This window comes from Helicoverpa zea, chromosome 9, assembly GCF_022581195.2.
Source record: "Helicoverpa zea isolate HzStark_Cry1AcR chromosome 9, ilHelZeax1.1, whole genome shotgun sequence".
NCBI classification, from domain to species: Eukaryota; Metazoa; Arthropoda; class Insecta; order Lepidoptera; family Noctuidae; genus Helicoverpa; species Helicoverpa zea.
In genome coordinates, this window is record NC_061460.1 from 232,404 (window position 1) to 245,178 (window position 12,775).

General features: G+C 39.3%; 1 protein-coding gene across 5 annotated transcripts in view; it reads left to right on the top strand.

Annotated features, from left to right (window-relative positions):
* The first annotated feature begins 202 nt into the window (after positions 1-202).
* LOC124632890 (prominin-like protein) overlaps positions 203-12,775 on the top strand; it is a 61,767-nt gene continuing 49,194 nt past the window's right edge. For 4 of the 5 annotated variants that reach the window (XM_047167882.1, XM_047167884.1, XM_047167883.1 and 1 more), the window contains exon 1: positions 203-887. In XM_047167882.1, the coding sequence (XP_047023838.1) occupies positions 599-887 (289 nt within the window). In that variant the 5' untranslated portion in view covers positions 203-598. The remainder of the gene's footprint in view (positions 888-12,775) is intronic. The other variant, XM_047167885.1, reaches the window with a different exon arrangement.

Below are 12,775 nucleotides of genomic sequence, written 5' to 3' on the forward strand. Positions count from 1 at the left end.
ACATTTAAGTATTTTACTAAATCCAACGTAAATGATTGTAAACTTTGCGAACGCTTTTTAAGTGACATTTTTTAAATATCCAAAAAATAAACTGCACTATTACTAAATAGAAATGTATAGGTAGATTATAACTCTATAGTGGCAACACCAGAAATGACCGAATGATAAGCTGTCGTTCGTTGACAGGGCGAAGGAAAAGAAAATTTGCGTTTTAATTCAATCGTTCATCGGCGTTCGTTTCGCCGCGCTGTCTATCGACCTCCTTTTTCTCACGTCGATTTATTTTAGTAACAAAGCTTAACATCAGGATTATGCGGATTGTTAAATAAAATGTGAATTTGAATAAGTTTTAAGTCCATATCAACTATGATGAACGAACAAGTTTCAATGTTTGTCATAGTTTAGTTAAATTATCTAGTGCCTATATAGTGATTATCGACCTCATTCATTCGACTGTTTATGTTTAGTAAACGGGTATCTCGAAGTTTGTTTTGCAAACACAAAGCTTACTCGATCACAATCCAATTATTAATAGTGCGTGTGCATTGCGTGGTGTGCAGGTGGTGTCGTGTCGTGTCAGTTATGCTAGTGCAGTGAAATGGGTGCGATGGGCAGAATGTATAAGATGGTGGTGTGCCTGTGGGTGGCGGCCGCGGGCTGGGGCGGCGCGGTGGCCGAGATCGGCAGCAACATGAACAACATCTCGGGCAGCATGCTGCGGGACCTGACGGACGTGCTGGGCATGGTGGAGGTCTCCTACTCGGAGCCCGTCATCAATGTGTCGTACGTGGCCAGCGTGCAGTTCGACATGCGCGCCATGGGCCCCGTGTACAACTCCACGCACCTCGTCATCGACGCCATCGCCAACAAGCAGGCCTACCCTGAAGGTAATCACGCCACTCACTATATCCACATTTCACTTATACAACATTATGCAGCCACTTAATATCAGTAATGTTCTATTTGTGTAATTGTAATGCTCTTTTATAATACCCAAAAATTCTAGCAAGATTCAGCAGTATAACTATAGGTACTTTATAGAGCATTTCTATTTCTTGGTTGAGAAGTCAAAATAACAATTAAGCTCTCACTTAAACAATGAGTGACTCACTCAACTTCCTAGAATACTAAGATAAATAATGAAAGATAAATCACACAAATTGCATTACACCAGGTAAGGTATTGTTCACAATAGAGACAAAAAAGAATAAACATTATTGGCCTTACTACAAAAACTTAAACATCTGTTTTACACTTGTCTAAAAAAATTGTGGCTGCAAAATGAACCATTATGTCAACGTCATAATGTAACATTTTTTTAGACAAGTCTTAAACTGACATTTAAAAGATTTTGTAGTAAGGCATATGTGACCTATTAATTTTGATATGATTTGTTTTAAATGCTGCTATTGCATGAATATCATACTCACACCAACATTTTATAAGGCTGCTAGCTATCTTAAACTTTTAAGTAATTGAGTAATGAAGTCCTAATGGTGCTTTATGACTCCCCACTGTACCGCGCTGTTAATAAGACACAAAGTTTCATGTGGATCTACTTTTTTGTATTAGCAAAATGTCATTAACTTTCATTTTTAATGCTTGTAGCAACCCAAGATTCACAAATATACAGATTACACTTCTTATCACCAACTCACATTGTCAAATCTATTTACCGGTTTATTTCTGAGTTGAAATGCTGGACAAATCACAGAATTACTGACATTATATAATTAATTAACTAATGTGACTGTCTATTTTGAGACCCCATTCTAGTTAGCAAAGAGTCATAATTGCTTAAGCGGAATTCATGATTGCTTAACTAATCATAGCAGTGTTAGTCATAAATAAGAAATGCAAACATAGTTAAAGTTTATCAACAGCTTATTGTGCCATTAGTTAAGAAGTGTACGTAACTTGGTACATCTACAATAGGACTTAAGTTTACCTTAGGAATCATGTAACACAGTTGATAGTTTCATTTACCTCTTTTGTAAACATACCTATTGCCTAATGGGTATTTTGTTAATGAGTTTAAAATATGAGCTACCCTGAGGGAACAAAAGTACGCATCTATCTTATAACCAACACTAGGATACAAGCAATCTTTCGGACATTTCACCATGAAAGTTTAGTATACATGTAATCAAACAGGCTCGTTTATAATAGCATGGTGCAATTTAAATGTGACGTGAAATAGTCGGTAATATAATAGTATAAGTAGGTCGAGCGGCGGGCGGACAGGGGATGCACAATGACGAGTAAGTGTCACAGCAACAGGCCGCGTGGAGGTCGCGCTGCGGCGGATGTACAGAAATAGCCCCAGTTGCCCGCCGGTATACGCGCCACTAGTGACGCGGCGAAAACGCGTCCTGCCTCGGCAGCCGACGGCGACACTACGCCACCACCTGGCCAACCCTGTCCATTGTCTGCAAAACATAACCAGAATGTAGGAAGCCTAATGGTGTATTTTTCGATTGGATCAACTTGCTTCTCTGTGATGTTAAACAATTTTCTCACACGTAGTTTTATAGAACAATGTGAAGTTGTGAAAACATACAAGTCCAGATCAAGATTACCTAGAAAGATACATAATGGTTCAATAAAACTCGTTTAAACGCTCTCTGTGTGTTGATTGATACACTGAGTGCGCTTATTGTGGCCAATGTAAATACGAACGTTGATCGGAGACGCTCGCGCAGGCAAGTCGCGGCCGTCGACCTTGCGCCTCTGACACAAGGGCTGTCCTAAATGACATCACTAAAAGAAATGACTAACTCATTTGTAATGCGTGCACATGACTTGCACTCAGTCTTTCGGCATAGGTATTACTTATATATGTTATGGACCAAGTGATAAATTGGGCAGTATACATAATGCCCGGTCATTATGAATAATGCCCAATATGAGAGTGCAATTTGATAATAATTATTCAAACAATCAAATTGACCGGGCACTATACATATTGCCCGTGACCTTTTGGGCAAAGTAATACAAACATATTTAATTTCATTTTTTTATTGTTATAGACATTTCACTTAAAATAAACTAAATATAACACATCCCATATCAATTGACAGAGTATAGAAGTAGGCATGCAACATGCAGCAAGCATGGCTTCTGTCACGGCTCCGGCGCTGCGGGGCTCCGGCGGTCCCATGCGAGCTTATCGTCGCAGATGGTTTTCACGCTCACCACCGCAGCTTCGGCTTGCTGGCCGGCTCCCGGCCAGCCTCAGCCGCGGCGGCGAGCGCTTCAACTACCTGCGCCTCAGCTCGCAGGCCGCCTCGCCCCTCCGTGCCTACGCGGTTTTGAATTGCACTCTAGGGGTAGGGCAGACAAGACTACGTGGAGTCGGTTTTGCAGCGATTCGTTTTCGTCACTAAGTTCAGTTTTTAATACAATGTTTTGAATCCAAATTAAATTCTACCATAAAAAAACGAGCCAAGAAAAATGCGATCAAGAAAAACGAGGCCGAGTTAGTAAATTAGATGACAATTGTCCAATTAATAGTTTTGTGCCTAGACTTATAATTTCCCATTAAAATAGAACATATAATTTAAAACAATAATCATAAAATATGTAGCAAGTAACAGGATTTATTTATTAGAACAACTGCCACCCTCGCACCGCATAAAATATAGCTTTATTATCAAATTGCCCAACTGTCATGTAGCAATATAATAATGCCCGTGCAATGTGATAAATAATGAAGTTAAGATAGTTATTAATCACTTGGCCCGATAAAGCTAGACATTATTCATAATGCTCGGGCATTATAAATAATGCCCGAATTAATCACATGGTCCATAACATATATACTAGTCACTTAAGTTATAGAATAAATTAAAATCAAAACTTAGTTTTTTTACTGCATTAATGAGGCAGCACCAATTCTGAGTGTTGACAGTTATCGGCACGGATATCGAGCCATGACCTTCACCTGCGCAGAAGTGATTTACTGCCTTATTGCCTTATGCGTACGGGTGCGCAAAGCGATCCCCACTCTTCCGCCGAGAGCCCAATATCCGTGCCGGTATCTGTACATAGGTAATTTTAATTTCGTGTTTCCCGCGCTACTGACAGCCCTTATTTATATACTTATAGTCATGCTTTGTCCACTTGAACATGTGCATGATAATCACATTTTCAGACAGTGCACAAATGAAATGATAATGCTGTACTATACTTGAGACACGAGCCCACAAAGTTTCGTAGGTACTTAACACTTGCGTATGGCGTACGGTACCCAACCGCTACGTGAATTTCACCACCATCCTGAACAACCACGTTACAAGTCCATGCGAATTTGGTCGCTATAATACTTCATTTATTGTGAACATATTGTTCCCCGTCGAGTATGTCATCCCAGCTATCTGTACATGGGGTTTATTACCTTTTATTTCTCTATCTGCTTCCACAACCTATGTCGTTATCAATCTTTATCAAATTACCTACTCTTAATTTGCTTCCAATCCAACATCTAAAGCAACGAGCTAGAACATTATAGTAGTATAAGAGTTTTATGCCCGTTTTCACCAACGAATACCTAAATTTAGGGAGCATTTACGGAACACTTAATAAGAATTTCATTTTCACCAAAGCCTAGGTGTCAATTTTAACCTAAAAATTTCACTTAAACTTGGGAGCCCGATTGATGCCTGCTTAAACAACCCCTATCATTATCATTACAGAATACAAACATATTTTGAACCGTTTCTGGCGATGGATAGTGAAATGTACCTTTATATGTTATGTAACACCAAAAATACCATGTTTAAAAAGCAAAAAAAAAATGAAACGTAAACTTTTAGAAAGTTTAGAAGCTGTGGAGGTTGTGGATATGTAAAATAATAATCATTAGAAGACCACGTACCTATCTTACGTGAAAGAGCAGATGTCTGAGAAAAAAGTACGATGATCATGACTTTTTTATAAGATTATAGGTTATCACTTGCTATGAATGCACTTGCTAGGTCGTGATGTCGCTGAATTATTCAAAAATAGGAAGTCCTGCATGTCCATAAATATACAGACCATAACAGATGCAAATCTGGTAATCACTGATGTAGTTTCGCGGTGGCCGGGACAACTATAGGCCTATTCAGACCTAAGCGGTATTCGCTACCGTCTACGGCAGAGAAAACCCTGTGGGTATGCGGTAATATGACTGTTCAGACCTAAGCGGTATTCGCTACCACCTGCGACAGAGAAAACCCTGTGGGTATGCGGTAATATGACTGTTCAGACCTAAGCGGTATTCGCTACCACCTGCGACAGAGAAAACCCTGTGGGTATGCGGTAATATGACTGTTCAGACCTAAGCGGTATTCGCTACCACCTGCGACAGAGAAAACCCTGTGGGTATGCGGTAATATGACTGTTCAGACCTAAGCGGTATTCGCTACCACCTGCGACAGAGAAAACCCAGTGGGTATGCGTTAATATTACTGTTGATGTTCGGGATGCATGCCGCTGCTGCCGCGCGGTATGTACTTCTACCCACAGCGGCAGTGGATATCGCTCAGGTCGCTATAGCCGCGGTATAGTTATCGGCACGGATATTGAGCCTTGACCTTCACCTGCGCAGAAGCCATTTATTGGTTTATTGCCTTGTGTACAGAGCGCAAAGCGATCCCCACTCTTCCGCCGAGAGCTCAATATCCGTGCCGGTAACTATACTTGATACTAAATACCTGAGCGAAACCGGCGCGGTATCTACCTCTACCCACAGCGGCAGCGAATATCGCTCAGGTTTGAATAGGCCTTAAATACCAAAACTGCAGTAGATACCAATGATTCGAAAATGGTGAATATGGAGTAGCCTATCTCCTAGGTGATAGGGGATACCCTCTGGAGGTAAGAAGTAGGCTAACATTGAACATAATAAATTATGTAAATTGAAACAAAGATAGTAAACAAATATTTTAATATTAGTCCTCATATGATGTACCAAACATTATCATCATCCTCCTGCACCAATTCAATTTGAGGTGGGCTGGGCGCAGCATGTTTTTACACGTCTTTCCAATTTCTCGCACCACCTGAAACTAAATAAATATATAATTTTAACCCCATATACTTAAATCCATCAACTCATGGAGAACAAAAATACAATGAAGCCGACAGTAAAACAAGGAACACAGTTGTACGGCAATATCTTAATACACTATATTATTATACACAGATATTATTCACATTTACCTGAAAAGGGTTCCTGTCGCATTAAAACTATTTGTGACTGGATCCAAGCTTTGTTTTTGGCTTCGTTCGTGGTCCCATCCGTTTTTTGTTTAATATTGTGTCTCTATGAGACGTCAGCAATTTCACTAGCTTGTCTTTTTCTTCTGTAAGAAAGGTTTATCGTCGTTTTCTCTTCTCTGCCAAAATAAACATATCTATTCAACAATAATAAACCCAAAATTAACCTCACTCTATGTACACATACACATCAGTCAATTTGACAAACGCGCGAATGACATAGGTAAAAATTCACCTATAGAAAACCTCTTTACTGTTTTATTGCATAAAACATAGCGTAATGTAGTTTAAGTTAAATTAAAATAACATCACAAGAAAAAAAACTCACAGGCTTTAGTAATATGTACTCGATAGACGTTTATTTCTTAAGAAGTACAGAAAAATCATTTTATCGATAAAATATCGACTTTGCATTATCGTTTGTAGAACTAGTAATCTGTCACTTACTTAAGGGATCCATGTATAAGTGTGGTGAAAATGAATTTAGGTAGGTGTCAAATTGGGAGGGGTCCTTATTATATAAAAGTAGCATTTAGATAGGGAAACGGTAAGAGGTTGTTGGTGAAAACGGGCATTAGGCTATGGGCGGAGCTGACAATCGACCATTCCATTTTTCGTCGTCATTTGTTCAGTAGATTCTTTGAACAGTATTTACTTCTATTCCATAATCCAAACCAAATCAATAATGGAAAAATATATTAGAAACTGCCTACCACATAATTTATAAGCGTGAGCTGTCAACTGGCGTGACGTACAATCTTAACGACCTCGCAGCCTTTCAAACATGGAGTATTAATAAATAGCGTTTAACTACTACCTTCACTTCAGAAAGTCCTAGAAAAACAGTTAAAACTGTACAAACAGTAGACTCAAAACTTCATCAATATTTTCAGTACCCATACATTTTATTTTTTATAGAAATGTATTTTTGATAAATTTTGACTTGTCGGGGGACCGCTTTTTGCCTTCAAAAATACTTACATAAATCAAATGATAGTTACCTACCTAAAGCCATGTATTCACTGAGAAACAATTGTTTATAAACACTGTTTCAGAAACAAAATCTACGTGTTTCTGAAACAAATAATTTTGTTTCAGAAACATATAATTTTGTTTCTGTAAACACTACGTGTTTATCAGTTGCGCAACATGTGCATACAAGTGTGGACGCGTGTTTCATTTGTTTATAAACGCCAAATAAATGTCTTCATAGCAAGTAATTTCTCTTTTCTTTTTCTTTTCTTTTTACTAGAAATGGACTTATGCAAATAAATGTAGGCACCACACAACAACACTACTTCCTCGGGCGACATATTGTAAACATCTGACGGTGTGGACGGCAGTTTCCGAAACATTGTTGCTGTAAACATCTACGTGATGTTTCAGAAACTGTGTATCTGAAACATTGTTTCCCAGTGAATACGTGGCTTCATTACAACATTCGTATATAAAAAACACGAATCTTAATTAGATAATTAGAGCGGTCCCCCGACACGACAAAATTTTGTTTAGTCTGACATGCTTTAGTTGGTACTTACGTAGTGTTAAAAGTAATTTTTTGCTTTTTATAGGGTTTAGCGTTTTTAACCTTTTGTCATAATAATTGCGTACTTTTTTGTGCGTATGGTATGTGCACCGCCACTCACGGTGGCGCTTACCGCACGTCTAATGGGCCGGTGATGGAACGGGCTAAGTGTTTTACTTTGAAAGAATACTCATTGATTTTGTTCTTGCAACATCTTGTTCTTCAGCTAACGCTCTGGATGACGTGGCTTTATATGCCAAAGTGTACTTCCAGACATGGAAATAATTGAAAGCTCGTACTTAGTGATTATTGAATACTGGAAACCTTACACATTGACCCACCATTCAACCTCCTACAAGTTTTCTATTTTTATATGCATATAGCGTGGAGGAGATTCGTGTGACGTTAAGATGCCTGTGATTGTAATCGTGCCGTGAAACTGACATAAGCTATTCATTACAGTTAAGGTCGTGGCAATTTGTTGATTTCCCAAGCGTGTTATTGTCCTCATAAGTGGTTTGGTTACGAGTGGTAATGAGGCAGTGATACCGCGGCTGTGCTCGAGCTCGTGTTGCTATGCAGCCTGCATTGTGCAGCGTAATCTAGACACACGGCAGTGTGTCCGCCAAGTTCGAGCAAAAAAGCGACACACCGGCCGTGGGTTATATTACACGAACCATTTCGGGCCAAATTCGACCCCCCTGTAAATCAAAATCTATTTTATTTACGCATATCAAATTTCTAGTATCTGTTGAGACCCCCTCACTTATCTAAAATACAAAATTTCATTAATATACCTATTATAGGTCTTGAGATATTGACGTCAGAAAATCGCTATTTTTACTATACACTCACTGACTGATTCACTTATTCACTTATTCACTGACTCACTCATCAAAAACCTAGACCACTTCCAATGGTCGTATTGACTTGAAATTTGGCATGGAGGTAGGTCTTTATGTCAAGGTAAAGGGAAAAATCTGAAAATGGCCAAGTGTGAGTCGGTTTCAAAATAATGAAGGTGTTTTATACCCGGTGTAAATTTATACCCCTAAGGAACTAAAACGAACTAAATTTATCCATATTTATATAATATATCTTCGAATGGTACAAAGGTTTGTATTTAGTCAAAGTAAAGTAAAAATCTGAAAACGGCCAAGTGTGAATCACTTTCGAAAATAACGAATGTGTAACTTTGATCCACGAACATAATATATGATAACATGTCATGTCAGTCAGTTGGTAAATCTAGTCCATTTAGTTAATCTAGTTCATTTCTTTGTAAGAAACATAGTGCATATTAAAAAATCTAAAAAATAGTATAAATGAGACATTTCTTTAACTAACTTCATCATAAGAAAAAAATAAAATAAACAACCTTACAAAAATAAATGAAATCCCACCCAAAACAAAAATGTGAAAGACTGCCAAGTTCGATAATATGGGAATGCTTCGCCTATAAAAGAAGTGAGATCTGAATAAGTACCAAGTTCCATACACATACCTCAGTTAAAAATAGTTACTTTTTAATGATGATTACTTGGCAAGTTTTAATAGAAAATTAAATACTTGATTCATTGCGTTTAGTAGGTTTATAACAAGGTGTATGAAAACTTGCCAAGTAACATCATTAAAAAGTAACTATTTTTAACTGAGGTATGTGTATGGAACTTGGTACTTATTCAGATCTCACTTTTATAGGCGAAGCATTCCCATATTATCGAACTTGGCAGTCTTTCACATTTTTGTTTTGGGTGGGATATACATTCACTGCAATGTCATTGATTCAGAGTTCAGAAGTAGCCGACTCATTTTTTGTTTCCGTTTTACTCGAGTTCTCTATGTAACCCTATGAATTGCTTTGGGCAGAAATGTGTATTCTCATATCCTTGCGTTGCCAGTAAAGGTCAACGATGAGTTCCAGTGGCTTGATGACACACGCAGCCTGTTCATTGTACACATTGATGAACTTACATTGTTTTTACTTGGTCGTTAGGTTTCTTGATGCACGTGCTTTTTGAAGTCCAACATTAAAGTTTACACTTAATTATTGCATAAGGCCAGAACCAGTGTCGACTAGGCAGTAGTAGTGAGTGGCGCGTGACGCTTGCTGAGAGCGCTCAGCCTCGGCAGCGGTTTCATCACGGCTGATCTGCTGCGACAACTTTCACCGGCGCCACAGCTGTAGCGCGTCGTGCTGACTCACAACACTTCGAGGCGAACGTTTATTGTCATCACTATTGTTAGTACTTAAGGAGACAACACATTTCTACAATTCAATGAATGCGCTATGCTTACAGATGGTCAGGTTAGTTATATTATGGTTATATTAGAACGAACTATTCTTCTTTAAACAGATAAATGTTTGTTTACATTATGCAGCTTCTTATTTTGCGCCAGGTTTCGCTTTAATATCAATAAAAGCTGAAATGGCAGTAAAACTGTTATTTTAAAGTTAAACTTCTTCATGTCGATAGTTTGGTTCCTTCTCGTAGATGCAAATCATAGCAGTAGGTACAACCGGAGCAATAAGCTTCATCAACGGTTTTCTAGACATTAAGTAAATCAAGTTCTCTTACGTCCCGTTATACTCCGAGCGAGCTGCCGGTGTCTGCGTTATTATGTTCAACTTGAAGGTACACTAGATAGCTGGCTTGCTTAGTTTCATTGGTTGATTCATGAATTTACAGAGAAAATGGGAATTGAAGTAGGAAAATACCTAGAAATAGATACTGCAGTAAATAGGTATTGTCGTTACGCCCTTATTGCAGTATTCGTGGCTCAATATAGGACATTAAGGCTCAAATTCACTGATAAATGTCTGATTATCTTAAAACAAAAATATTGAACGAGAACATTTACAATAAACAGTTGTTGGTTAGTATCGGTGATAGTGGCCTTAATGAGAACATATTTTGAGAACATGAGGTCATCGAATATCGGTTGTTGTTTTTGTTACACTCGCTAAGTAGGAACTTATTAATTTCAAACAGTCAGTCAAACATGCTCCATTGTTGACATTGTCAAGTAATAATAGCGTCCACGACCGATGTCGGCCACGGCGGCTGTTCTCATTTAAGGAGATCAGCCAGCTGCGCAGGACATATTATAGTGCACGAGCATTTGCGCAAACACAGGCGCACTCCCTATTCCTTCACTCTCATAACCCGATGGGACGGCAATCCGACACGACCGGAAAGAGATCAGGCGCAGGACCGACATTAACGTGCTCTCCGATGCACGGGCGAATCAATCACCAACTTCCAAACTACGGGCTGCTTTGTGAAAGTTTAAGAAAACCCACAAAGCGATTTCGGCCCGACTCAGGAATCGAACCCGAGACCTCGAGCACAGCAGCAGCGCTTGCGACCACTAGACCAACGAGGCAGTCAAGTAATAATATTGTCTATGTGTCCACTTACTATCTGTATTGCTTAGTTATTGCATGAGATGCAGCTGCATTGACTTACCAGTTAAAGTTAACAAAAAATAATCCAAACTAATATTATAAATGCGAAAGTAACTCTGTGTGTCTGTCTTTTCTTTACGCCTAAACTACTGAACCGATTTTTGTGAAATTTGGTACAGGCATAGTTTGGAACTTGAGAAAGGACATAGGATAGTGTTTATTACAAAAAATAACATTTATTCCGGACATATCCCGCGAGATCGGGAACTATGTGCGTGAAACCAAAAATCTGCCGGAAATCACTATTCCACGCGAACGAAGTCGCGGGCAAAACCTAGTTAGTTCATAATGATAATGGAGTGTCGTGGCCAAGTGGGTCGTTCGTTAGTGTTCAGTGTAACGTGACGTCACTTACACTCACATAATACGTATTCGTCTTGTGTGAATGTACGCGATATTGAGATGACAAGACGAGTAGCAAGTAGGAGAGGCGGGGCGCTGCTGCGTGGGCGCCTCAACTGGTTGACCCCAAAACGAATAAGATAAGCGGTCTGTTCCGAACTGCATTGTTCAAATGTACGCTATTAACTTTGCACCATTCACGGTTTAAAATAGTTCTTATGTCTCTCTTTGTAACGTTCAAAGTGTTGTCTTTGGTATCGTCGTGTGCAGATTGAGAGCAAACTACACATCCTCGACGTAACGAGCGTAACTACAGCGATCAGCCAGCAGTGTCGTGAGCCATGTCGTAGGAATACGATCCCGCAGATGCCACGGCAAGCGATACCTGTGCATTGCTAGAATACCTACCGTTGCATAATATGCTCAGCATCGTCATGCGAATAATATTTTGAGTGACAAGTTTTTTGCATCACACAGCAGTGGTTGTGCACTCGGAGTACACACCCGGCGTGCTATCGGCGACTCGCAGCTGTACTAGATGTAGGCCTACATTAACGACGCATTGTAATCGCAATTTACCAATAGTTCTTATTGTTCCGAGATATGCACGTGGCCAGTTAATATCCTGTTGATACTGTGACAATAGTCACGGTATCTACAGTTTTATCACGGTTTTTAAAGCAATCTAACAAACTGATGGACGATTTGATTTGTGTTGGTTTTTATGTGACTATTGTAAGGAAATATTTATGGGTATTTAGAAACATTTTAATTATGAACTGTCTAGTAATTCTATTTTTTTAATACATTATAATACTTATCTATGAATTTAACACTAGAGTTCATTAGGTACTTATTTTACTTTAGATACCTACTTAGTTATACGAATACTGTATTGTGAGTTTTGTAGCTCAAAACACATCTCGAGTGTGAGTTGAGTAGGTATAGTTTTTTTTTTTGGAGGGGGAAATCCTCATGGACTTCCTCCGCCTGGGGAGAGGCGGAGGGGTGTGCCGGTCTCCTACCGGCTAAAACCCCCCTGTGTCCTCCTTGCACGTGGGCGCGGGGCCGCGGGAATCCAAATTCTTCCGCATTACCGCACTAGTGCTGGCCGTCGCTCGGGCCTCATCTCTTGCACGGGATAGTGAGGTGTTCGCCTTCCCGTGCATCGCCTCAGG